Source organism: Schistocerca nitens, chromosome 5 (genome assembly GCF_023898315.1).
Source record: "Schistocerca nitens isolate TAMUIC-IGC-003100 chromosome 5, iqSchNite1.1, whole genome shotgun sequence".
Classification (NCBI taxonomy): Eukaryota; Metazoa; Arthropoda; class Insecta; order Orthoptera; family Acrididae; genus Schistocerca; species Schistocerca nitens.
This window is the reverse complement of record NC_064618.1, coordinates 853,206,211-853,233,270: the sequence shown is the minus strand read 5'-3', so window position 1 is coordinate 853,233,270 and position 27,060 is coordinate 853,206,211. Positions and strand designations below refer to the sequence as shown.

At 40.6% G+C, this 27,060-nt stretch overlaps 1 protein-coding gene across 1 annotated transcript in view; it reads right to left on the bottom strand.

The window, feature by feature from the left end:
- The window catches only part of LOC126259239 (autophagy-related protein 2 homolog A), a 471,250-nt gene that overhangs the window by 21,878 nt on the left and 422,312 nt on the right, over positions 1 to 27,060 (bottom strand). The window contains exons 35-36 of the mRNA XM_049955863.1: positions 6,702 to 6,848; positions 3,900 to 4,134 (exon numbers count right to left, since the gene is read on the bottom strand). Coding sequence (XP_049811820.1) covers positions 3,907 to 4,134; positions 6,702 to 6,848 — 375 coding nt within the window. The 3' untranslated portion in view covers positions 3,900 to 3,906. The remainder of the gene's footprint in view (positions 1 to 3,899; positions 4,135 to 6,701; positions 6,849 to 27,060) is intronic.

Here is a 27,060-nt window from a genome sequence, read left to right as displayed (position 1 = left end):
CATTGATATCATTGGGCTTGTATGGATGATATTTTTCCAGAGTCTGATGGCAAGTCTCCAGTCTCATCCATTCTACAAACCAACTGGAATAGCCTTTTAGTTGTGATTTCTCCCAATGATTTTAGAAATTCCTTGTTTGATTGCATGTATGTCACAACTCTGTTAAACTGACTGTAATAATGGGTCCCCTGTGTCTTCGAAATCAACTTCCATTTCATCTTCTATTACATCAGCAGATAGGCCTCGTAGAGGCCTACAATGCATTCTTTCCATCTGACCACCTCTCCTTTATGCTTAACAGTAGAATTCCTCCTGCACTCTTAATACTGACATTTTTGCTTTTAATTTCACCAAAGATTGTTTTGATTTTTCTATATGCTGAATCTATCCTTCTAATGATCATTTCTTTTTTGATTTCTTAATCTTTTTCCTATAGCTGTTTCACCTTAATTTCCTTGTGCTTATTATTTATTCAATTCCTAAGTGGCTTACATTATTGTATTCCTGCCACTTCCTGAGCATTTTTGCACTTTCTTCTTTTGTTGATTAACTGCAGCATTTCCTCTGTTAGCCAGGGTTTCTTTGAAGTCCACAGAATTAGAGAACTTCAAATGTACATGATCATTTCTTAGTATTTCAGTATCCCACTTCTTTCCAAGTTGATTCTTCATCATAATTCTCTTAAACTTCAGATTATTATTCATCATTACTAAATTGTGAATACCTTCACATCACTCCAGTCCTTTTCCAAGCACACCCTCTCTTCCTGATACTTCTGAACTGTATAATCACTATTACCAGCTGTAGTTTACTAAATAACTCTATTAGTCTTTCTTCTCTCTCATTTCTACTGCCCAGCCCATATTCCCCTGTAACATCAACAACTTCAGGTCCTTCCCCTATGATAGTGTTCCAATCTACATATACGTACATACTCTGCAAGTCACCATGTGGTGCCTTACAATTATTAGATTGTCATCTCCCTTTAGATGCTGAGTTACCCATTCAATGCCCTTATACATCTTCTCTGTCTTTCATCTCCAGTTTATGATACTGACATATATACCTGAATTATTGTTGTTGGAGTTGGTTTGCTGTCAATTTAATGTGAGTAATTCTATCACCAAACTGTTCAAAGTAACTCACTCTTTGATCAGTTTTGTTACTCATATTGAATCCTGTTCCTGTTATACCATTTCCTGCTACTGTTGATATTGCCCTATATTTGTCAGACCAGAAATCTTTATCTTCTTTCCATTTCACATCAATGACCTCCATGGTATCAAGACTGAGCCTTTGCATTTCATTTTCAGATTTTCTAGCTTACTCACCACATTCAGACTTCTGACATTCCATGCTCCAATTCATAGAATGTTACCCTTTCAATAATTACTTGTATTTTGCCTGTGGAGAGATCACCATGACACTTTTTCAGTTAATAGTCACATGTCCTGTGGATACACAGGAAGTGTCTTTAATGCAGTGGTTTCCAAGGCTTTTGCATCCTCATGCCATTAATCATTGCTGATTCCTCTGCCTTTCAGGGGCAGCTCCTATCCAAAGGGCAAGAGGGTGCCCTGAAGCTCTTTCTGCCATCTGCCCTCTTCAACAGGACTGTTAGCAGAAATAGGGTGATTTCTTCTGCTGAAAATCCTTGTCCACCATTGCTGAAGACGTTTCTTCAAAATTTAAACAGTGGCTGGGATTGAACCCAGGAACCAGAACACTATGATTACTTTTTAATGAACTACTTTCGGAGCACAGTGACTTTCATCAAATATTAAGCTTTTAACTTCCACCCAATCTTATTTGTGTGGCTTTTAATGTTAACACATCATCAACTCAATTACCCCACCACCACCTCAAAGTGTAAGTCTATCATTCCCTCTCACAGCTGGCCCCACAATACTTGAAACATCATGAAAAATTTTACATGTTACTATAAAAAATCTTTTCTTGTTTTCAGTCATCTGTAATGATCCCTAGGTTAAATCAACAGACACATAATTACTGTTACATAACCACTGATTTATCATCTCCAATCCTAGGTCTGGGACAGGTTCCAGTATGAGACTTTTGTTCTCGACATGAACACAACTCTATATCTGAAACTTACGCTACAATGACTTCACAAGGAACAAGTATCAATCAAGTCTTTCAAACAAATAATAGACACACAGAAAGAGAACTCACATAGCTATCAACAGTGGTGCGTGTCCCCAAATTTCCACAGTAGTTGTCTATAAAATCCTTTACACTAGCTTGTCACTCAGAACATATGCAATGTTTTGGCCAGTGTTTCAATTATTCCCCCCACCCACTTAATGGGGTCTGCTCAGTAAGAGGGGATGCACCAGAGGGGGAGGGGGGACTGGAAACTTACATCTCGAAGTGAAGGGGTCAAACTAGAATAAAGGAGAAACTAAGAAACTAGAGGCCTCCAGTGCCAAGACTAGCAGTTGACACTCTATTTCTGTTGAAGCTATGCTATCATATTTGACCTATATCATATTTGACCTATCTTAAAAAAACCTAATTGTTAGTACCTACATAACTTAAATGTTGGCTGTTAATTCAGTATGTCTGCAAAGCTATATCTGAAGTGCTCTGCTACACATAACCTCCTGTTTGTTCAGAAGAATTTAGTGTACCTCAAACATTGTTCATGCACAATTTTCACTGCAAAAAATAATAACTTCACTTTAAAATAGTTGTCTTGTAGAATATCACAAAAAAACTTGTTAAACAGGAGATCATTTGACAAAAATTACAGGTTTTTTAGTATCTGTCATGATTTCCTTTCTCCAAATCAGCATCCATTATAATGTTTTATATGCCTTTCTGTTAAGCAATGGTTGATTTCTGGAAAGCTTATAAAATTATTTTATCCTTTTTGGTTAGAGAATACCACAGCTGTTTTCATAAATGACACTGTAGGAAATACTGCAATCAGTCACAAGCTTTTTGAAATTATTATATTGCACCATTACTAGTTCTGAGCCTGACCCTACTGTTGAATACTAACACTGACGTGTTAGAAAGTTTTACATTTGTGTCCTAAAATATAAAACAGTTTTTGTGATTACATAGTTGTACACTTATATATCCTCTATACATTGTACTTACTTCATGAAAAGTCCTCCTTTACATATTACAAGACAAAGTTTTGATTTTCTTCTACAATCCATGTTGATCAGTGAACTGAACTAAATGCAGTCTGATATGGCACTTTACCATACATTTGCATGTCTGTATATCTGTACATGTATCACACCCATTCGCACATGAAATGAGCAGCCAATGTAAAGAATTGCATTTGCCATCTTTTATTTTGTTCAGTTCACTGATCAACATGGATTGTAAAAGGAAATCAAAACTCTGTTTTTCCATGAAGTCAGTACAATGTGTAGAGCATACAGAAGTATAAATCTATGTAATCACAAAAAACGTTGTTATATTTTTGCATAGAAATGTAAAACAGATTGTAAACTATGCAATCACAAAAACTTTGTTATATTTTAGGGCACAAACGTAAAACTTGTAAAGAAGTCAATGCTACTGTGTGACAATGGGCTCAGGTCCAGAACTAGTAATGATACATTAAAATCATTACAAAAAAACTTGTGGCTGGTTGCCGTATTTCCTACAGTGTAGTTAATAAAGTACTATCAGATAATAACACAACTATAATAACTTTCACACATCCACACAAAATTGCAAGAAATGTATATTCAAAATTCACTGCTCAACAGCTACACAAAAATACTGAGAACGTAAAAAGAGTATTCTTGTACTGTTATTGCAAAGCAAACAGACCTTCATGTGATATTACACTAGTATCTGACAGTTAGGTATTTTTAAATACCTGATAAGCTTCAATGATGGAATGTAATTATTACCTTAAACTTAGTCATCACTTCGCCATTTTTCAACAGCCTCCTTGCGTGCATCAGGTGCTAGCTGACTTCGCATTCCACCCAAAACATTTGCTGTTGCTTCAGTAACCAAAATGATGGGTTTAACAACAGTTGGAGGAATCTGCCGTAGTACACCACCTACAGCTCCTGACATACCCTTTTGTTCATGTTCTTCACTAGCAACTCTTACAATATTTTGAGCAGTCTCACCTAATCCCTGAAAATTAAGGTGTAAAGCATTAGAAAATGGGATTGTAAACATCCACAGCACTCCTAAAAATCCAGTCTCAGCACCGTCAAAATATTAAATTTCAAGAATTATAAACTATCATAGCATTCTTACTGATGTGTCAAAATATTAAATTTGAAGGATGTGGGAAAATTGTGCTTCTGTATTTAAAGAGATTTAATTTTTTCATCTACATCTACGTAATTACTCTACTATTAACAATAAAGTGCCTGGCAGAGGGTTCAATGAACCACCTTCAAGCTGTCTCTCTGCTGATCCACTCTCCAACGGCACGCAGGAAAAATAAGCACTTAAATTTTTCTGTGCAAGCCCTCATTTCTCTTTTTTTATCGTGACGATCATTTCTCCCTATGTAGGTGGAGGCCAACAGAATGTTTTCACAATTGGAGGAGAAAACTGGTGATTGAAATTTAATGAGAAGATCCTGTCGCAACAAAAAACGCCTTTGTTTTAATGATTGCCACTCCAATTCATGTATCATGTCTTTGACTATTTCCCCTATTTCATGATAATACAAAATGAGCTGCCCTTCTATGTACTTTTTCGATGTCATCTGTCAGTCCTATCTGATGCTGATCCCACACCACACAGCAATACTCCAGAATAGGACGGACAAGCGTAGTGTAAGAAGTCTCTTTAGTAGACCTCTTGCACCTTCTAAGTGTCACAGAGTTTGGTTTGCTCTACCCACAACATTATCTATGTTATCGTTACAAATTAAGTTATTTGTAATTGTAATCCCTAAGTATTTAGTTGAATTTACAGCCTTCAGATTTGTGTGACTTATCGCATAATCGAAATTTAGCAGATTTCTTTTAGTACTCATGTGAATAACTTCACACTTTTCTTTATTCAGCGTCAATTTCCACTTTTCGCACCATACACATATATTATCTAAATCATTTTGCAGTTCGTTTTGGTCATCTGATGACTTTTCAAGATGGTAAATGACAGCATCATCTGCAAACAATCTAAGACAGCTACTCAGATTGTCTCCTATGTTGTAAATATAGATCAGGAACAATAGAGGGCCTAGAACACTTCCCTGGGAATGCCAGATATTTACTTTTGTTTTACTCAATGGCTTTCCATCTATTACTATGAACTGTGACCTTTCTGACAGGAAATCAAGAATCCAGTCACACAACTCAGGCGATATTCCATAGGCACGCAGTTTGGTTAGAGGATGCTTGTGAGAAACAGTGTCGAAACCCTTCTGGAAATCTAAAAATATGGAATCAATTTGACATCCCCTGTCGATAGCACTCATTACTTCAGGAGTATGAAGAGATAGTTGTGTTTCGCAAGAACGATATTTTCTGAATCCGTACTGACTGTGTGTCAATAAATCGTTTTCTTCGAAGTACTTCATAATGTTCAAATATAGTATATGTTCCAAAACCCTACTGCAAATCGACATTAGTGATATGAGCCTGTAATTCAGTGGATTACTCCTACTTCCCTTTTAGGGTATTGGTGTGACTTGAGCAATTTTCAAGTCTTTTGGTATGGCTATTTCTGTTAGCGAGCGGTTGTATATAATTGCTAAATATGGAGCTATTGTATCAGCATATTCTGAAATGAACCTGTCTGGTATACAATCTGGTCCGGAGGTCTTGCCTGTAGTAAGTGATTTAAGCTGCTTTACGACACCGAGGATATCCACTTCTATGTTTCTCATCTTGGCAGTTGTTCTTGATTGGAATTCAGGAATATTTACATCGTCTTCTTTGGTGAACAAGTTTTGGAAAACCGTGTTTAATAACTCTGCTTTAGTGGCACTGTCATCAATGACTTCACCGTTGTTATCACACAGTGAAAGATTGATTGCGTCTTGCCACTGTTGTGCTTTATGTATGGGCAGAATCTCTTTGGGTTTTCTGCCAGGTTTCGAGACAAAATTTCGTTGTGAATATTATTAAAAGCATCTTGCATTGAAGTACGCGCTATATTTCGAACTTCTGCAAAACTTTGCCAGTCTTGGGGATTTTGCATTCTTTTAAATTTGACACGCTTTTTTTGCTGCTTCTGCAACAGTGATCTGACCCGTTTTGTGTACCATGGGGGATCAGCACCATCATCTTTTAATTTATGCGGTATATATCTCTCAATTGCTATCGATACTATCTTTTTGAAATCATTCCACAACTTTTCTATGCTTACATGATCAGATGGGAGGAGTGAAGACTGTCTCTTAAAAAGGCATTAAGAGCATTTTTATTAGATTTTTTAAATAGGCATACTTTGTGTTTCTTTTTGATGGTTGTAGGTGTTACGGCATTCAGCCTAGCAGCAACTGCCTTGTGGTCACTAATCCCTGTATTCGTCACGAAACTCACTATTTGTCCAGGATTATTTGTTACTAAAAGGTCAAGTATGCTTTTGCAACCATTTACGCATCGAGTGGGCTCATGAACTAATTGTTCAAAATAATTTTCTGAGAAAGCATTTTTATTAATTTTTTCAGTTTTTGAATAATCATAATAAAAACATCAATATAAATGCAGGAACAGGAACAGAACAATAACTAGTACCTCTCTAACAAGCACTATAGCATTTGCCATCCCTTCTCTAATGTCTGCAGGTTGACTGTATCTTTTTCGCTTTCCTTTAGTACCCTTGTGACGTCGTCGAACACTTGGTCCTGGTGAAAGCATGTCATAAGCCATTTCTGCAGTGCTCTGGAACAAGAAATCATTATCTTTGTAATTACAGAAATAATGAACCCTAACTGGACAGGTTATTCACACAACAGCATACACTGGCCATATGGAATGTAGTGAAATGAGAGACTGGACAACCAGCCAAAGAAAAGGATAATATCACTACTGATCTGAATGGAGGGGCTATAAATGATGAGTCACATGCAACAAATATACTTAATAATGATTTCTTAAATACAGTAGGAAGTATAGGTACAAACAGCTCAAGAGCAAAATCACAGCAGTAGGTTGAAAAAGTAACTCTCATCAAATTCAATCATATTAATGTATTACCAACTTCTCCTTCTGAAATTAACAAAATTATATATTCTCTCAAGAATAAAAGCTCATCTGGTTTTGATGGTGCTTCCACTAGAGTGCTAAAGATTTCTTTCCGCACAATAATTCCAGTCTCATCTGAAAGATGTAAGGTATCACTAACTCAAGGCATTTTTCCAGAGACTGAAACATGCCATTGTCAAACCACAATTTAAGAAAGTTGATGGGAGAGATGTCTGTAACTATGAATCTGTTTCACTGCAGATATCATTTTCTACAATGTTTTAGGTGGTGATGTATTCGCCAGGGTATTCTCCAAGTCAGGATACATAGGGAATTCTAATAAAGTCTCAGAAATATTTTATACTTTATAAATATTAATAAATAAATAAAAATCCAATACATTCTAATATTTTTTTTCCAGACTGAATGGTGGCTCTGTATAATGAAGAATCAGTGGAGTTGGTAGTCTTAAGTGGACAAGAAGAATGGTCATATCACAAAATTGCAGTAGAATTTTACCTTCGACACCCTCATTGCCAACCTTTTGTTTTACTTCCACTGGGAAATTAATCTCACAGTTTAATGAACAGGCAGCATGTTGGACAAGTCCCATTCCAGAAAGCCAAAGACTTCAGACGATACAAAAGAGGGTGTCTTGGCCAAGATTTATGCTAGTCCAAATAAATCGCTTCATTGAGTATGTATGGAGTTGGGTGTTCCAAGGTCAACTATCCACAAAATCCTGGCAGAGGAGAGATTTCATCTGTGCAAGTTCCAGATATTGCATCACTTACATAAAGATGACCCTGACAGACATATGCACCTGATAGAATGCGTAAGCAATCAGTGTGCTAAAACTGGCAGCAATGCAGATCTATTCCATCGAGTTCATCTTAATCTTGCAATAAAAAGCACTGAAAAGCACAGAGATCATGTTGAAAATATTATTTACTGACATTAAAGTAAGTAAAATGTGATTTATTATTATTATTTATTAGAGTTCCCTATACACCCAGACTTTACGGACACCCTACAGAATAATAATATTTCATGTGAGCAACAATAATATCCTCAGGAAATAGCAGTTTTGATTTCAGAATGCCATCCATATGCTGACCCAGCAAACTTTACAAGCAATAAATAATAAAACAGCAGTGGTTGGTATTTCTTGTAACCTATCAAGGCACTTGATTGTGTGATTCACAGTATTCTCCCTGATAAACTGATTTAGTCAACCAATGGATAATACACATCCATCTAAAAGAATGCAGAAAGTTGTACTTAGTCACTCTACAAAAGTAGACTGGGGACATTATTTTGACTGGCGGGAAATTGGCTATGGGGTTCCCCAAGGCTCCATCTTACATCTACTACTGTTGCTCATACATGTAAATGATCTTCTAACTGATATACAACAAGCAGAATTATTTCTTTTTGCAACTGAAACTAATACTGTAATCAATCCAAGCACACATACAGAAACAGAAGAGATGAGATACAAAGTTATTAAAATTTCATTAACTGGTTTTCTGCGAATGGTCTCACTCTCAATTATGAAAATACACAACATATTGAGCTCTGCACATCTAGGGGTACTATACCATTAATCAAACAACAAAAATAATCAATTATTGACAATATAATGTAGATGTATCAAAAAACAAAGATGATATGAATATAATAAAGGGAAACATTCCACGTGGGAAAAATATATATGTTTGTGTTTGTTTGTGTGTCTATCGACCTGCCAGTGCTTTCGTTTGGTAAGTCACATCATCTTTGTTTTAGATATATAAAAACAAAGATGATGTGACTTACCAAATGAAAGCACTGGCAGGTTGATAGACACACAAACAAACACAAACATACACACAAAATTCAAGCTTTCGCAACCAATGGTTGCTTCGTCAGGAAAGAGGGAAGGAGAGGGAAAGACAAAAGGATGTGGGTTTTAAGGGAGAGGGTAAGGAGTCATTCCTAAGGTAAGTCCCCCTAAGGTAAGTCTTTCTGCTCCTGGGATTGGAATGACTCCTTACCCTCTCCCTTAAAACCCACATCCTTTCGTCTTTCCCTCTCCTTCTCTCTTTCCTGGTGAAGCAACCGTTGGTTGTGAAAGCTTGAATTTTGTGAGTATGTTTGTGTGTCTATCAACCTGCCACCGCTTTCGTTTGGTAAGTCACATAATCTTTGTTTTTAGATATATTTTTCCCAAGTGGAATGTTTCCCTCTATTATATTCATATAATGTAGATGGATAGATAAAAAATCTATTCACCAAGTGGTGGCAGGGGAACACACACACAAGAGTGTTTAACTTTTACAAGCTTTCGGAGCCAGTGCCTTCTTCTTCTGGCAGAAGAGTTGAAGGGAAAGGAAGAGGGGTGAAGGAAAAGGACTGGAGGGGTTTAGGGAGAGGGGTACAGTTCCAGTCTTTCTCCTTCGCCCCTCTTCCTTCCCCTCCAGCTTTTCTGCCAGAAGCAGGACCCACTGGCTCCGAAGGCTTGTAAAAGTTAAACCCTTCTGTGTGTGTGTTTCCCTGCTGCCACTTGGAGAGTAGACTTTTATCTATCGATTTACATTATATACCAATGATAAGTGCGACACATGTGGAGGAAACAATAAACAGAGTAGAAACTTCAAAAAGATTTGATGCTCTTATTGATGAGAATTTTAACTGGAAAAATTACATTTTGTAACTCCTAAAACAACTTTCTCCATGAACCATGGACCTTGCCATTGGTGGGGAGGCTTGCATGTCTCAGCGATACAGATGGCTGTACCGTAGGTGCAACCACAACGGAGGGGTATCTGTTGAAAGGCCAGACAATCATGTGGTTCCTCTAGAGGGGCAGCAAGCTTTTCAGTAGTTGCAGGGGCAACAGTCTGGATGATTCACTGATCTGGCCTTGTAACACCAACCAAAATGGTGTTGCTGTGCCAGTACTGCGAACGGCTGAAAGCAAGGGGAAACTACAGCTGTAATTTTTCCCGAGGGCATGCAGCTTTACTGTATGGTTAAATGATGATGGAGTCCTCTAGGGTAAAATATACCGGAGGTAAAATAGTCCCCCATTCGGATATCCGGGCGGGGACTACTCGAGAGGACATCTTTATCAGGAGAAAGAAAACTGGCGTTCTATGGATTGGAGTGTGGAATGTCAGATCACTTAATCCAGCAGGTAGGTTAGAAAATTTAAAAAGGGAAATGGCTAGGTTAAAGTTAGATATAGTGGGAATTAGTGAAGTTTGGTGGCAGGAGGAACAAGACTTTTGGTCAGGTAAATACAGGGTTATAAATACAAAATCAAATAGGGGTAATGCAGGAGTAGGTTTAATAATGAATAAAAAAAATAGGAGTGCGGGTAAGCTACTACAAACAACATAGTGAACGCATTATAGTGGCCAAGATAGACACAAAGCCCATGCCTACTACAGTAGTACAAGTTTATATGCCAAATAGCTCTGCAGATGATGAAGAAATTGATGAAATGTATGATGAGATAAAAGAAATTATTCAGGTACTGAAGGGAGATGAAAATTTAATAGTAATGGGTGACTGGAATTCGAGAGTAGGAAAAGGGAGAGAAGAAAACATAGTAGGTGAATATGGATTGGGGGTAAGAAACGAAAGAGGAAGCCGTCTGGTAGAATTTTGCACAAAGCATAACTTAATCATAGCTAACACTTGGTTCAAGAATCATAAAAGAAGGTTGTATACATGGAAGAAGCCTGGAGATACTAAAAGGTATCAGATAGATTATATAATGGTAAGACAGAGATTTAGGAACCAGGTTTTAAACTGTAAGACATTTCCAGGGGCAGATGTGGACTCTGACCACGATCTATTGGTTATGAACTGTAGATTAAAACTGAAGAAACTGCAAAAAGGTGGGAATTTAAGGATATGGGACCTGGATAAACTGACTAAACCAGAGGTTGTACAGAGTTTCAGGGAGAGCATAAGGGAACAATTGACACGAATGGGGGAAAGAAATACAGCAGAAGAAGAATGGGTAGCTCTGAGGGATGAAGTAGTGAAGGCAGCAGAGGATCAAGTAGGTAAAAAGACAAGGGCTAGTAGAAATCCTTGGGTAACAGAAGAAATATTGAATTTAATTGATGAAAGGAGAGAATATAAAAACGCAGTAAATGAAGCAGGCAAAAAGGAATACAAACGTCTCAAAAATGAAATCGACAGGAAGTGCAAAATGGCTAAGCAGGGATGGCTAAAGGACAAATGTAAGGATGTAGAGGCTTATCTTACTAGGGGTAAGATAGATCCTGCCCACAGGAAAATTAAAGAGACCTTTTGAGAAAAGATAGCCACTTGTATGAATATCAAGAGCTCAGATGGAAACCCAGTTCTAAGCAAAGAAGGGAAAGCAGAAAGGTGGAGGGAGTATATAGAGGGTCTATACAAGGGCAATGTACTTGAGGATAATATTATGGAAATGGAAGAGGATGTAGACAAAGATGAAATGGGAGATACGATACTGTGTGAAGAGTTTGACAGAGCACTGAAAGACCTCAGTCGAAATAGGGCCCCGGGAGAAGACAACGTTCCATTAGAACTACTGACGGCTTTGTGAGAGTCAGTCCTTACAAAACTCTACCATCTGGTGAGCAAGATGTATGAGACAGGTGAAATTCCCTCAGACGTCAAGAAGAAAATAATAATTCCAATCCCAAAGAAAGCAAGTGTTGACAGATGTGAAAATTACCGAAATATCAGATTAATAAGTCACAGCTACAAAAAACTAGCACGAATTCTTTAGAGACAAATGGAAAAACTGGTAGAAGCCGACCTCAGGGAAGATCAGTTTGGATTCCGTAGAAATATTGGAACACGTGAGGCAATACTGATCCTACGACTTATCTTAGAAGAAAGATTAAGGAAAGGCAAACCTACGTTTCTAGCATTTGTAGACTTAGAGAAAGCTTTTCACAATCTTGACTGGAATACTCTCTTTCAAATTCTGAAGGTGGCAGGGTTAAAATACAGGGAGCAAAAGGCTATTAACAATTTGTACAGAAACCAGATGGTAGTTATAAGAGTCGAGGGGCATGACAGGGAAGCGCGGTTGGGAAGGGAGTGAGACAAGGTTGTAGACTCTCCCCGGTGTTATTCAATTTGTATATTGAGCAAGCAGTAAAGGAAACAAAAGAAAAATTTGGAGTAGGTATTAAAATGCATGGAGAAGAAATAAAAACTTTGAGGTTAGCCGATAACATTGTAATTCTGTCAGAGACGGCAAAGGACTTGGAAGAGCAGTTGAACAGAATGGACAGTGTCTTGAAAGGAGGATATAAGATGAACATCAACAAAAGCAAAATGAGGATAATGGGATGTAGTCAAATTAAGTCGGGTGATGCTGAGGGAATTAGATTAGGAAATGAGACACTTAAAGTAGTAAAGGAGTTTTGCTATTTGGGGAGCAAAATAACTGATGATGGTCGAAGTGGAGAGGATATAAAATGTAGACTGGCAATGGCAAGGAAAGTGTTTCTGAAGAAGAGAAATTTGTTAACATCGAGTATATATTTAAGTGTCAGGAAGTCATTTCTGAAAGTATTTGTATGGAGTGTAGCCATGTATGGAAGTGAAACATGGACGATAAATAATTTGGACAAGAAGAGAATAGAAGCTTTCGAAATGTGGTGCTACAGAAGAATGCTGAAGATTAGATGGGTAGATCACATAACTAATGAGGAGGTATTGAATAGAATTGGCAAGAAGAGGAGTTTGTGGCACAACTTGACAAGAAGAAGGGACCGGTTGGTAGGACATGTTCTGAGGCATCAGGGGATCACAAATTTAGCATTGGAGGGCAGTGTGGAGGGTAAAAATCATAGAGGGAGACCAAGAAATGAATACACTAAGCAGACTCAGAAGGATGTAAGTTGCAGTAAATACTGGGAGATAAAAAAGCTGGCACAAGATAGAGTAGCATGGAGAGCTGCATCAAACCAGTCTCGGGACTGAAGACCACAACAACAGCAACAGCTTAGTTCAGCCAAATTTACACTTACAATCATTGCAAATGTTGGGGAGAAACAAATCAGTAAGTTCACATATTTTGCATATTTTCGTTCAATAATGTCATGTCAAAGAATGTTCTGGGGTAACTCATTTTTAAGAAAGAAAGCCTCCACAGTTCAAAAACATGCTGTAAGAATAATATGTGGTGGTCACCCACAATAATTTCCTACAAGATGTTTAAGGAGATGTGCTTTCTGACTATTTCTTCACAGTATATTTATTCCATCATGAACTTTGTTGTAACTAATCGACAGCAGTTCAAAAGGAACAACGATGTTCATAATTACAATGCCAAAACGAGGAATTACATTCATCCCTCCACATTAAGGTTGTCTTTAGTACGAAAAGGGGAGTGCAATACTGTAACTACTAGTGTATTTTTTGATCACTAACTCAGGGGTACAAAATGTTTGACAGACAGCAACGGGAAATTTGAAAACAAACTGTAGAAGTTTATCCTTCACAACTCCTCCTATTTGGCAGAAGAATTTCTATTACTGTAGCGTGTAAAAGTTGGTGGGTAGGAACTACTAACTCGCATCTCTATGTTTGAAAAAATAAAATAAGAAAGGTAAAATAAAACAAACAAATAAATAAAAAACTTATAAAAAAGTTTAGCAGTTAGCCATATTTATGAATTAATTTGCAATGTGTATGTAAAATAACTCATTCCACATTATTACAATTTGTTGTGCAAAATGACCCACAGAACATGAAACAAAGAAACTAACTTATGCTGAAGGTCAGTTATGTATAGGTCTACAGTTTCACTGGTTATTGGAAAGATGTTAATAACTATCAATATTAAAATCATATTTTTACTGAAGTACTCAACATAAATTATTTCTTTATATATAGCGGAGATGCTGAGTCGTGATAGTCACAACAAAAAGATTCACACAATTATAGCTTTCGCCTATTAAGGCGTTTGTCAGCAGTAGACACACATACACACATACGCACATGTACACCCACTCTCACGCAAACACAACTTGCACACACGTCTGCAGTCTCAGAGAGCTGAAACCACACTGCGAGCAGCAGCACCAGTGCATGATGGGAGTGGCGACTGGGTGGAGGTAAGGAGGAGGAAGATGCGGAGGGGGGAAGGGGGTAAATAGCTGAAAGGAGAGAAATAAAAAGAAATTAAAAGACTGGGTGTGGCAGTGAAACGATGGCTGTGCAGTGCTAGAATGGGTCAGAAAGGGGGCTGGATGTGTGAGGACAGTGACTAACGAAGGTTGAGGCCAGGAGGGTTATGGGAATGTAGGATGAATTGCAGGGGAAGTTCCCACCTGCGCAATTCAGAAAAGTTGGTGCTGATGGGAAGGATCCATATGGCACAGGCTGTGAAGCAGTCATTGAGATGAAGGATGTGTGTCTACTGCTCACAAAGGCCTTAATGGTAGGAAAGCTATAATTGTGTGAATCTTTTTGTTGTGCCTATCGCGACTCAGCATCTCCGCTATATGGTGAGTGGCAACTTTCCTTCTCTAGTATTGTTACATTCCATCCTGGATTTTCCATTGTTTGATTTAAATTGTTTCTTTTTTGCACTAAAAACAAACAAATTCAGCATCTTTACATCTAAGGAACAGAAATATATTCATGGGTTAAAACACTGGAAATGTAGTAAATTAATACCACCCTATAATTAAAAAAACGAATTTCAAGAAATTCTCATTTGGTTTAAACAGACTGACAGACAGATAAACAAGCTGAAAGACTCACCATGTATCAGAATTCAGGTTGTTGTTGTTGTTGTTGTTTTTTTTTTCCTGGCAAAATGAGACTACTCCAGAAGATGGTCAGAAAGTTATTCAAGGCTACGTGTCAAGGAGAATGGAGTAGAATAGGTTGAAAGGGAATTCCATAATGTAATATCTAGCACAAAATATATTTCCTGCTGTACTGCAGTAGCTGTTTACTTACTCTTTTTCCCTAAAATCTCCACACATTGTATTTGTTTTTGTTATATCCCAGCAATTATTTTCAGCTTCTGACAATGGTAAACTTTTCTCAATTTCTATAAGTTTCTACAAGTCTCCAGACAATCCAGTACCACCCCATCCTTTAATCCTTAAATCATATATTTTTCTCTCTTGACTCTTTTATTCTCATGAAGTGTCGTAAATTGCTTCTATCTCACAATTTTAATGCCAAAAAATATGTTGTATTTAATTTATAACTGCATTACTTTATTGGATATCTAGACATTATTGAGATATTTAGGAAGCTTCTCCATTAACGTATTCCAAAATAAATAACTTTCTTTCCAACAATATTATGAAAAGGATACCTAGCTCCTCACAACAAAGATGACACACTGAGATGCAGACAGGCTAAAAAAGTATTACAAATTGAGCTTTTGGGCAAAGCCTTCTTCAGAAAAGGAAAAACACACACACAAAATCTAACAACCTCATGCACACATGACCGCTATTTCTAGCCACTATGGCCAGAATGCAGCTGTTGTCTTGAATGAAAGCAGCAATCCGCAGTGAAGCGAGGAAGGGGGAGGAGTAACAAGGTACAAGTGGGGGAACAGAAAAGTACTGTCTGGCAGAGCATGCACAGTAACTGGATGGCAGAGGGTAGAGTTTCGGGAGGCTGTGGGAGATGAAGGGGTGTGTGTGTGTGTGTGTGTGTGTGTGTGTGTGTGTGTGTGTGTGTGTGTGTGTGTGTTGTGTGTGTGGGGGGGGGGGGTTTGGAGGGTTTAGGTGTGGGTTACTGTAGGTTGAGGACAGGATAATTTCAGGAGCGGAGAATGTGTCGTAAGGATAACTCCCACCTGCACAATTCAGAAAAGCTGGAGGGGAAGGAGAGAATCCAGATGGCCTGGGTTATGAAGCAGCCATTGAAATCAAGCATGTTATGTTCAGCTGCATGTTGTGCCACAGGGCTCATTTTGCACTAGGCCACAGTTTTTCAGTGGCCATTCATCCTGTTGACAGCTGATTGGTAGTCATGCCAATATAAAATGCTGTGCAATGGTTGTAACAGAGCTGCTGTATCAATAGGCTGCTTGAACAGGTGGCCTGGCCTCTGAAGGGGTAGGATCAGCCTGTGATATGACTGAAATAGGAACTGCTGGGTGGGTGGATTGGGCAGGACATGCACCTGCATCTTCCACAGGCATCCCTGTGGCAAGGGGCTGGGACTGGGAGTGGTATATGGATGGACTAGGAAGTTGTGGGGGTTGGATAGGTGTCGGAACACCACAGTAGGAAGGGAGGGTAGGATTTTGGGTACAACGTACCTCATTTCAGGGCATGAAGATAGATGTTCAAAGCCCTGATGAATGATGTGGTTCAGTTTTTCCAGTCAGTGGTGGTACTGGGCATTGAAGGGGGCACTACCCGATCCTTGGGGTTGGTGGGAGGGGGGGGGGGTGTTGTGGGATATGGCACAGGAAATCTATTTGTGGGCTAGGTAGAGAGGTATTGTCTGTCTGTGAAGGCCTATGTGAGACCTTCAGCATACTGGGCTAGAGAGTTCTTGTCGCTGCAGATTCTCCGCCCCTGTGCGACAAGGTTGTATGGGAGGATTTTTTTTTTGTGTGGAAGGGATGGCAGCTGTGGAAATGCAGGTGCTGTTGATAGTTGGTGGGTTTAATGTTCACAGAGGTGTGGATGGAGACAACAGAGAGGAAGAGGTCATGTCAAGGAAGGTGGCATGCTTGGTTGAGGAGGAAGTGGTGAAGTGGAAAGGTGTTGAGATTGCAAAGGAATGAGGATAGGGTGTATTAGCCCTGAGGCCTGATCATGAAGATATCATCAGTGTATCTGAAAAAGAGCACAGGTTGGGGGTTTTGGGAGGGCAGAAAGGTTTCGTTGGGTTGCCATATGATAGTGCCATGTTGGTGTCCATGACTGCGCAGCGAATTTGTTTGTATATCTTCTCTTCAAAGGAGAAGTAGTTGTGTGTTAGGATACAGTTAGTAAGGTGTATGAAGAATGGTGTAATGAGTTTGGAGTGTGAAGGACGGTGGGAGAGGTAGTGTTCAATGGTGGCAAGACCATGGGCATGACGGATATTGGTGTATAGGGAGGTGGCATCAACGGTGACAAATAGGGATCCAGGAGGTACACTGGTGGAGAATTGTTGAAAGAAGTGTATGGGATCTTTGGCATGGGAGGCTAGATTTCTGGAAACTGGCTGGGAAGTGTTGGACAATGAGGAGCGTAATTTTTCAGTGTACAACAACCTGCTACAATGGGGCACCCAGAATTGTTGGGTTTGTAGATTTTGGGGAGCATGTATAAGGTGGGTGTGCAGGATATAATAGGAGTGAGGAGGGAAATGGATTCAGAAGAGAGGTTTTGGGAAGTGCTAAAGATTTAAGTAGGGATTGGAGGTTATGTTGGACTTCTGGGATGGGATGACTCTGGCAGAGTTTATAGTTGCAGAAGCCACACAACAGACACAGGCCTTCTGCCAAGTAGTCACTGTAATTCATAGTGACAGCAGTGGAAATGTCTGCAAGTAGGGCGATTAAATCAGGATCTGTTTTGAGGCTGTATATGGCTGTCCTTTCTTTTGCTAAAGCTTCGTGTTTTTAACAGGGGTCCTGGGGAAGGATGGTGAGGCCAAGTTGTATGTAAGGAATTCCTGGAAGGTGACCAATGGGGTTGGTTAGGTAGGTAGGGGGGGGGGAGGGGGAGGAGGGGGAGGAGGGGGAGGAGGGGGAGGAGGAGGAGGAGGAGGAGGATCACAGTTGTATAGTGGGATGAACTGGGAGATGCAGGATTCAATGCTGGAAACAAGTTGGCTTTGGCTGGAAGCATTGGTGGCACAGAAATGTTTCCATTGCTCATTCCTCATACATCTTACTAATCTCATCATAACACACATCTACAACTCCTTAGAAGAGGAGGTATACAAACAAATCCACAGCACAGCCATGGGTACCCACATGGCCTCACCCTGTGCCAACCTGTTTGTGGGCCATCTAGAGGAGACCTTCCTAGCATCCCAAAACACCAAACCTCTAGTCTGGTTCAGGTTCATTGATGATATCCTTAGGATCTAGATTCAGGGCGAAGACTCCCTATCTTTGTTCCTTCACAACCTCAGCACCATCTCTCCCATCTGCTTCATGTGGTCCTCTACAACCCAGGTGCCACCTTCCTAGATGTTGACCTCCTCCTCTCTGATGGCTCCATTCACACCTCTGTCAAAATTAAACCCACCAACAGTACCCCCAGTTTGACGATTGTCATCCCCTTCCACATCAAAAAATCCCTTGCACATAGACTGGTCACCCAGAGGAAATGTATCTGCAGTGACAAGAACTTCTTTGCCCAGTATGATGAAGATCTCACAAAGACTTTCACAGGCAGGCACTATCCCCCAGACCTTGTCCACCAACAGGTTGCCCAGACCACAACCCACCAACACCCCACCCTTCCCCCAACCCCAAGAACCAGCTATAAAGGAGCGTCCAGTTAGTCACCCAATAACACCCCCAACTGGAACAACTGAAACACATCCTTCATTATGGCTATGATCATCTAACATTATATACCTGTGGAAGACCCAGGTAAGTCCTGCCACAACCACCCACCCAGCACTTCCTACTCCAGTCCTGTTGCAGGTTTATCCTGCCCTGTCAAAGGCCAGGCCACCTGTGAAAGCAGCTTAGCCATATATCAACTCTGTTGCAATTACTGCACAGCTTTTTTTCCAGGATGAATGGCCACTGAAAAACTGTGACCAAGAGGAAAGTGGACCACCCTGTACCACAACATGCAGCTGAACACAACATGTATCATAACCTGGGCCATCTGGATCCTCCACCCACCCTACCACAAGTTTTTCTGAAGAAGTACAGATGGGAATTATCCGTACGACACATTCTCTGCTGCTGAAATTATCCTGGCCTCAATCTCCAATAACCAAAAGTCCCCAAACCCTCCACCCAACACTTTCCATCCCCTCTGTCCTATCTTCTCCTTTCAATTCACGTACCATACCCTCTGCCAACACACCCATTATTCCTTTGGCCTTCTCTTGTCATCTCCTTTCCTGCTCCTCCCCTCCCTCCATTCTCCACAGTCTCCCAACACTGTGCCCTCTCCCATTTAGTCCCTGCACATTCTGCCAGACAGCTCTTTCCCCCCCCCCCCCCCCCTCCCCTTCCCAATCCCTGCTTACCAACTCCTTCCCTGCCCCACTCCAGATTGCTGCTTTCATTCAAAGCAGCAGTTGCATTCTGGCCATATCTGCCAGAAATGGTGGTCATGTGTGCATGATGTTGTTTGAATGTGTGTGTGTTTTCTTTTCTGAAAAAGGCTTTGGATGAAAGCTCAACTCTTAACAATCTTTCCACTGTGCCTGTTTCCAATTTACTGTGTCATCTTTACAGTGAGTAGCAATCTATCCCTTCCACTGTTTGTTTGTCTTCCCCCCACCTCCTTCCCATTATTTGAGTAAGAAGCAGCTATATTATCAGCATCCATACAAAAATTTTATTGGAAAATTGGAAAAGAGAATACGAGATGTATAAAATTTTTTGTGTCAACACGCCAAACTAGAGAATAAAAAACTGTAAATTTTTGGTCTATTCACTATTTACTGGCAGCACATGTGTCACACCTATAATTTCAATACTGTAGGATAGTGGTTACTTCTGTGGTATAGTAAAGGATGTATGAAGATTGTAAGAAATGGTGATGCTTAAAATGCATAAAGTTAATGAATTGCATAATTAATCTAACTAAAATATCTTAAGTAGTTCTGAAACTCAAGGGTCACTTTTTTACATGGTCAGACATCACTAACAAATATGAGACAATTTAAAATAATGTTGACTACAAGATTTTCTCATTTGAAATTTGGAAACTGATTAGGGGCAGGGGGAAGAGGTAGAGGTCATGTTAAGGAACAGAAATTTGCAATGCAGCAAATAACACATAACCAAGTTTGTATTTGCTTGGGACAAGCTAGGTTACGCTATTTGTTGGAAAAGTTGATTTTCTCGATCACTGAGTGGTGAATATTTTAAAATTGTAACAATATGTCAAAATGTATCAACATAATTTGGAAATAATGTAAATGTACGCTGACATACATCTGTGAGAAACTCTACATCTGAAAACAATTTCATATGCAAGCAGTTATGATTCTAGCATCACAGTGTTTGTCACACTGAGTAGTTGGGCCACCAGCTGTGCTCTTGGTGATGTTACAGTCATTAGGACACCACTTGAAACTAAAGAGAAGTTGTAGCCATAAATTGGATTCCTATTTACACATCAATTGTGATGGGAAATGTTCCTGAAACTGGAAATTTGTAATTTATTTATATGGGAAGAATTGGGGGACAGTCAAAGATTGAGAGACAGAGAATTTATGGATAGGAAGAGAGAGCTAGACCAAGAGAAGGTTTGAATTGAAGGCCTCATTTTCGGTCTAGCAATGTCAGCCACATTAAGTAAAGCACTGTAGACCAATCTATTGATGTCAATAACTAGGAGTTTATCTGTTTCAAATTTAAGTGAACTCTTTTTTTCCTTTTTTCTTAAAATAAAGCTTAATAATAGTTTGCTGTTGCTATATCCTGCTACTAGTGCATGGCGATTGTGATGAGTGTAGTGTCATTGTGCATGTGTGCTTAAATCAATCACCAAATGTATCAGCATGGGCCAGCCACTAGAGGTCACCTGTAGGAAGCGTGCACATATCATGGTCTCTGCTGTGCCATCTACCAGTGATTCACACCTGAACAGGTGTGGCACACTGCTGAGTCACTCTCATTATGTTCTTTTAGTTTGTACCACTCACATTAGTTGTTCTGTGTACTGCTCATGTTGCATCTTCAGTACGATTCTTTTGTCATGTTATGTGTGGAGTCATTAGGGGCTTATTTCCATTATTGTTCAAGCGTTTATGAATAAAGCCATATTTGTGTTACTTAGATCAGCTTCATGTATTACTTGGTCACTGCATGACTGTGACAAGTTTGGAATGGCTTTCGCATTTTCAGCACTGAGCAGACCAAAGCCAGCCCAAGCAACCACATCCGCCACAATGCCAGTGTCAGCGTTCTCTGTTTCTGTTTTGTCCTTTTTGTTTTGTTCAGTCTTTCAGTATGATTTCAACAGGTTTAGTCATTATAGCTGCCATGCTACTGGCCCTGACTGAATAGCTTACTTCGGCTGTGACCACTTTGTTGGCTTCCATTAACAGACAGAGTACCAATGAACCGGTTAATCCACCCACTTTTCCTCCATACGATGATTCAGCCGAGTATTGGGAAGCTTACGAAAAAAGTCGTAGACAACATTTTTTGGCATTTGGTGAGGCAGACTCAGAATTTGTGCAAAGCCTTATTCCTTCCATGGATTCTACCTAAGGTGTATCAGTTAGTGTGTCAGCTTACCCCTTCACAAGAACTGGCAGTTCTTACTTCTTATCACACGTGCAGTTTATTGTGGAACTACCATCACAAATGAACACACATCACAGCCGCGCAAGTTGAAGTTTACTGATGCTGCATGAAACCGAACTACTCATACAGGGCCTGGGCAGCCGAACTTCATGGTGTAAATATCTGTTTAGCTCCAGACAAGGAAGTGCGCCAGAAGGCTTTACTCTAAGAAAACTCCCCAATAGCAGAATTTTTGCAAATAGCACAATCTTTTGCAGTTTCATGGACAGTGGGCGACCAGATTGAAGCGTGGGGTGACATGACAGTAGTGTCACAAGGTGTGCCCACTAGAACAGATAGATTGCACAAGGAAGCGGCAGTGGTAGTGGTAAACATGTGGGCCCTGCACTGAGCAGACCAAGGCCGAGCCACGACTGCCACGGCACCAGCATCAGCATTCTCTGGTTCTGTTTTGACCTCTCTGTTTTGTCCAGCATGAACAATCTGGCATGCCCTAAGGACTGGGCTACTTGTAATACTTGCCAGAAGAAAGGGAACATCACCTCCGTGTGTCATTCGCTGGCGGTTGCTCAGGATATGGACATGGACATAAACTGTATGACTCCAATGCTTGTGACTTCTCCCAAGTTGTTTATCAAGTTAAGCGCTTTTCGCCAAGTGCTGTGGCTACAGGATGACACAGGTACTGCCGTGATGTTATTGATTTCTCAAACCCATGTGAGTTTAAACTTGTCAACTTTGACACTGGTCATGCAGTAGCTGGTCAGTTATAATAAATAGAACATTGTGCTATTGGCACGATTTACGGCATCTGCCTCTTACAAGTCAGTGGTTCTCTGCATTACATTTTTGGTGGTTGCTGATGACAGTTTTGACAATTTGTTCGGGAGGAGACAATTCAGACATTTGGATTTTCTGTCACCGACACAGTTCACCTTGCATCTGATCACAACTTGTTCAGGATGGGTGCATTTCAGACATTTGGATTTTCTGTCACCAACATGATTCATCGTGTGTCTGATAAGGTACCGTATTTTCAAATGGAAACACTGCGTGAGAAGTTTTTGATCTTGTTTCCAGAAGGTATAGGGTGTGCTATGAATTCAGCTCATATTTCTTTGAAATCCATGGATTGGCCTCATTTTTGTCATGTGTCCTACTTCTGTTGCCCCTGAAAGATCAAGAGAAAGCAGAATTGGACAGACTACAATCTCTTGGGGTGGTGCAACATGCTATGGCTAACAAAAAGCCACCTCCACTGGTCGTAGTTCGGAAGCACTCAAGGAAATTTCACCTCAATGGCGACTTCAGTATGACTGTCAATGAACAGTAGATTGAAGATATGTATCCTCTCCCTGTCAGGAAGAACAGTTGGCAAAAATATTGGGTGGCTAGTACTTTTCTAAAATTGATTTGTCTGAAGTGTATCTGCAGTTTCCTGTGGATGAAGTGTCTCAGCGAGTTCTGGTTTCGAATACTCCTTTTGGTCTCTATTGATATGTGTGCCTTCCTTTTGGTGTGGTTGGCAGCCTGAAAAATTTGCACACTTTGTTTTCTGTCTTAGTTACAGACCACAGGCTTATGATGTAAACTCGTGAAATATAAGTTTTTTAAACCTTCTATTGTTTATTTGGGGTTTGAGGTCTCGCAGGATGGGGTTCACCCCTCTGCCACACCACATCTCCACTGTTGCATCTATGGCTCACCCCTCATCCATGAAAGAGCTTCAAGCCTTCCGAGGGACGATAGTCTACTACCACAAATTCCTGCCATGTGTGGCTGCATTGACCCACCCTTTAATGCCTTGTTGTGCAAGAATGTATCTTTTTGCTGCAGCCTGGATTGTGATTGTGCTTTTCAAACTCTGAAATCCAAACTACTCTTGGATCTTTGTTTAGCTATGTTCTCTCCATGATGATGATGATGAATTTGGAGCTTATGGCTGTTCAACAGTGATGTCATCGGTGCCCTTACACTTATTTAAAGAAATGAATGTGGCTAAAAACCCGAAAGTTTTCCCAAACTCATGCACTCGAAATGAGCACACAATCATTCTATCTTACAAACCCTAAAACAATGCAGAAAGAGTAAAAGTAGCTACACATAACATTAAAAGAAAAGCAAAACAACAAAGGAGCTAAAAGAAAGGCAGAGGCAAATCTGACTGGCTGACTACTTACAAAAATATGGGTGAGCCAGTCACCTTGTTAGCACATTAAAACTATCACCCTAAAATCTTGGGAAAGATGTTGGACAATTCACAAAACTTTAACATTCGAGCCACACTTGTTTGAACATTACCTAAAAGAGAGAGCAGGTCCATCGGCAAATCTGCCGCGGCCCACTGGTCGAAAAATAAAACACAGTCCAATAAAATGTGGCACACAGTTATCTGTGCGCCACAAGCACCACATATTGGAGGGTCCTCTCTCCGCAGCACAAAGCCAAGCATTGTACGGCTTTGGCTTATGTGAAGATGAGTAAGAAGGACCTCGTCCCATCAACGTGTCATCGTAACTGCCATCTGTGTCACGTCTGCTGTGCAACGAGCTACGTTAATTTAAGTATTAACTGTATTTTTCTTACTTGTCACTTCTTCTTCTGTGTGTTTTTGCTTTTAGGAAGCTTTAATTGTTGAGTGCTAGTAATAGTGTTCCATAGATTTTGTGTTTGTTTTGAATACAGTCAGAGAGAGTCCCTTCAGTCAGCCACAGTGCCAGTAGTGCTAGTGTTTGTTTTGAATACAGTCCAGAGATGGGTAGTGCTATTTTCAGTGTTTTCTACAAGAAATGTCTAGTAACCACAGTTTAGTCAACTATCGGCCACCTTTAGTGAATTAGCAGTCTAGTTAAAAGTTGATTGACTCTCTACAGTAAATTCATTTCTTAGGATGGATAGGATGTGTGACTGCTGTGTACGGATGCAGGAGGAGCTGGCCACTGTTTGCGAACAGCGGAACGTGTTGATGGCCGCGGTCAGCCGTCTTCAGGCTGCTGCCTCGGAGTGTAGTGGCAGTGGGGAGTCTGGTGCGTCGCATGGTACACCCCAGATGTTACATGCTTCACCCACTGTCCCTGCTGTCAAGACATCTTCGCGGGTACCGGGCGCGGTTGGGCCACCCTCTCCCCAAGGGGAGTGGCGGGTTCAGCGGTGTTCGCGGCGGAGGGTCAATGTGGAGGCTGGCCGAGTGGCATCGCCCACTCTGCCTGTGAGTGGACATGTGGCTGCTCCTTCAGCAAGGTCCAAGCAGGTACATGGGGGGAGGGGTTTATTAGTGATTGGGAGCTCCAACGTTAGGGGGTGATAGAGCCCCTTACGGAAATAGCGGAAAGGTCAGGGAAGAAGGCCAGTGTTCACTCTATCTGCTTGCCGGGGGGGTCTCATCCGATATGTGGAGGAAGCCCTGCCGGCGGCGATAGAGAGCACTGGGTGCACCCGACTGCAAATTGTTGCTCATGTCGGCACTAATGACTCCTGCCGTCTGGGTTCAGAGGTCATCCTCAGTTCATACAGGCAGTTGGCGGGGTTGGTGAAGGCGGAAAGCCTCGCTCGCGCGGTGGAATCTGAGCTAATTATTTGTAGTATTGTTGCCAGAAACGATTGCGGTCCTCTGGTTGGAGCCGAGTGGAAGGCTTAAACCAGAAGCTCAGACGATTCTGCGATCTGGGGTGCAAATTTCTTGACCTCCACTATCAGATGGAGAAATGTAGGGTCCCCCTGAATAGTTCAGGCGTGCACTACTAGCAGGAAGCGGCTACAAGGGTAGCGGAGTACGTGTGGAGTGCACATGTGAGATTTTTAGGTTAGAGAATTCTGTCCCTAGGCCCGACAAGACGCCTCCTGAGACGCGGCAAGGTAGGAGTAGGCAAAATGCAACAGGGAATAACAATATTAATCTGCTAATAGTAAACTGCAGGAGCGTCTATAGAAAGGTCGCAGAACTGCTCTTATTAATAAATGGTCACAATGCCCACATAGTACTAGGGACAGAAAGTTGGCTGAAACCAGATGTAAACAGTAATGAAATTCTAAACTCAGATTGGAATGTATACCGCAGAGACAGGCTGGACAGTGAAGGGGGAAGCATGATTATAGTGATAAGAAGTGCAACTGTGTCGAAGGAAATTGACGGAGATCCGAACTGTGAAACAATTTGGTTGTAGGTCACGGTTAAAGCAGGCTCAGACATGGTAATTGGATGTCTCTATAGGCCCCCTGGCTCAGCAGCTGTTGTGGCTGAGCACCTGAAGGATAATTTGGAAAATATTTCGAGTAGATTTCCCCACCATGTTATAGTTCTGGGTGGAGATTTTAATTTGTCGGATATAGACTGGGAGACTCAAACTTTCATAATGGGTGGCAGGGACAAAGAATCCAGTGAAATTTTTTTTAAGTGCTTTATCTGAAAACTACACTGAGCAGTTAAACAGAGAACCGAATCATGGTGATAACATATTAGACCTTCTGGTGACAAACAGACCCAAACTATTTGAAACAGTTAACGCAGAACAGGGAATCAGCGATCATAAAGCAGTTACTGCATCGATGATTTCAGCCGTAAATAGAAATATTAAAAAAGGTAGGACGATTTTTCTGTTTAGAAAAAGTGACACAAAGCAGATTTCAGAGTACCTGATGGCTCAACACAAAAGTTTTGTCTCAAGTACAGATAGTGTTGAGGATCAGTGGACAAAGTTCAAAACCATCATACAATTTGTGTTAGATGAGTATGTGCCAAACAAGATCATAAGAGATGGAAAAGAGCCACCGTGGTACAACAACCAAGTTAGAAAACTGCTGCGGAAGCAAAGGGAACTTCACAGCAAACATAAACATAGCCAAAGCCTTGCAGACAAACAAAAATCATATGAAGCAAAATGTAGTGTGAGGAGGGCTATGCGAGAGGCGTTCAATGAATTCGAAAGTAAAGTTCTATGTACTGACTTGGCAGAAAATCCTAAGAAATTTTGGTCTTATGTCAAAGCGGTAGGTGGGTCAAAACAAAATGTCCAGACACTCTGTGACCAAAATGGTACTGAAACAGAGGGTGACAGACTAAAGGCCGAAATACTAAATGTCTTTTTCCAAAGATGTTTCACAGAGGAAGACTGCACTGTAGTTCCTTCTCTAGATTGTCGCACAGATGACAAAATGGTAGATATCGAAATAGATGACAGAGGGATAGAGAAACAATTAAAATCGCTCAACAGAGGAAAGGTCGCTGGACCTGATGGCATACCAGTTCGATTTTACACAGAGTACGCGAAGGAACTTGCCCCCCCTTCTTGCAGTGGTGTACCATAGGTCTCTTAGAAGAGCGTAGCGTTCCAAAAGATTGGAAAAGGGCACAGGTCATCCCCGTTTTCAAGAAGGACGTCGACCAGATGTGCAGAACTATAGACCTATATCTCTAACGTCTATCAGTTGTAGTATTTTGGAACACGTATTATGTTCGAGTATAATGACTTTTCTGGAGAC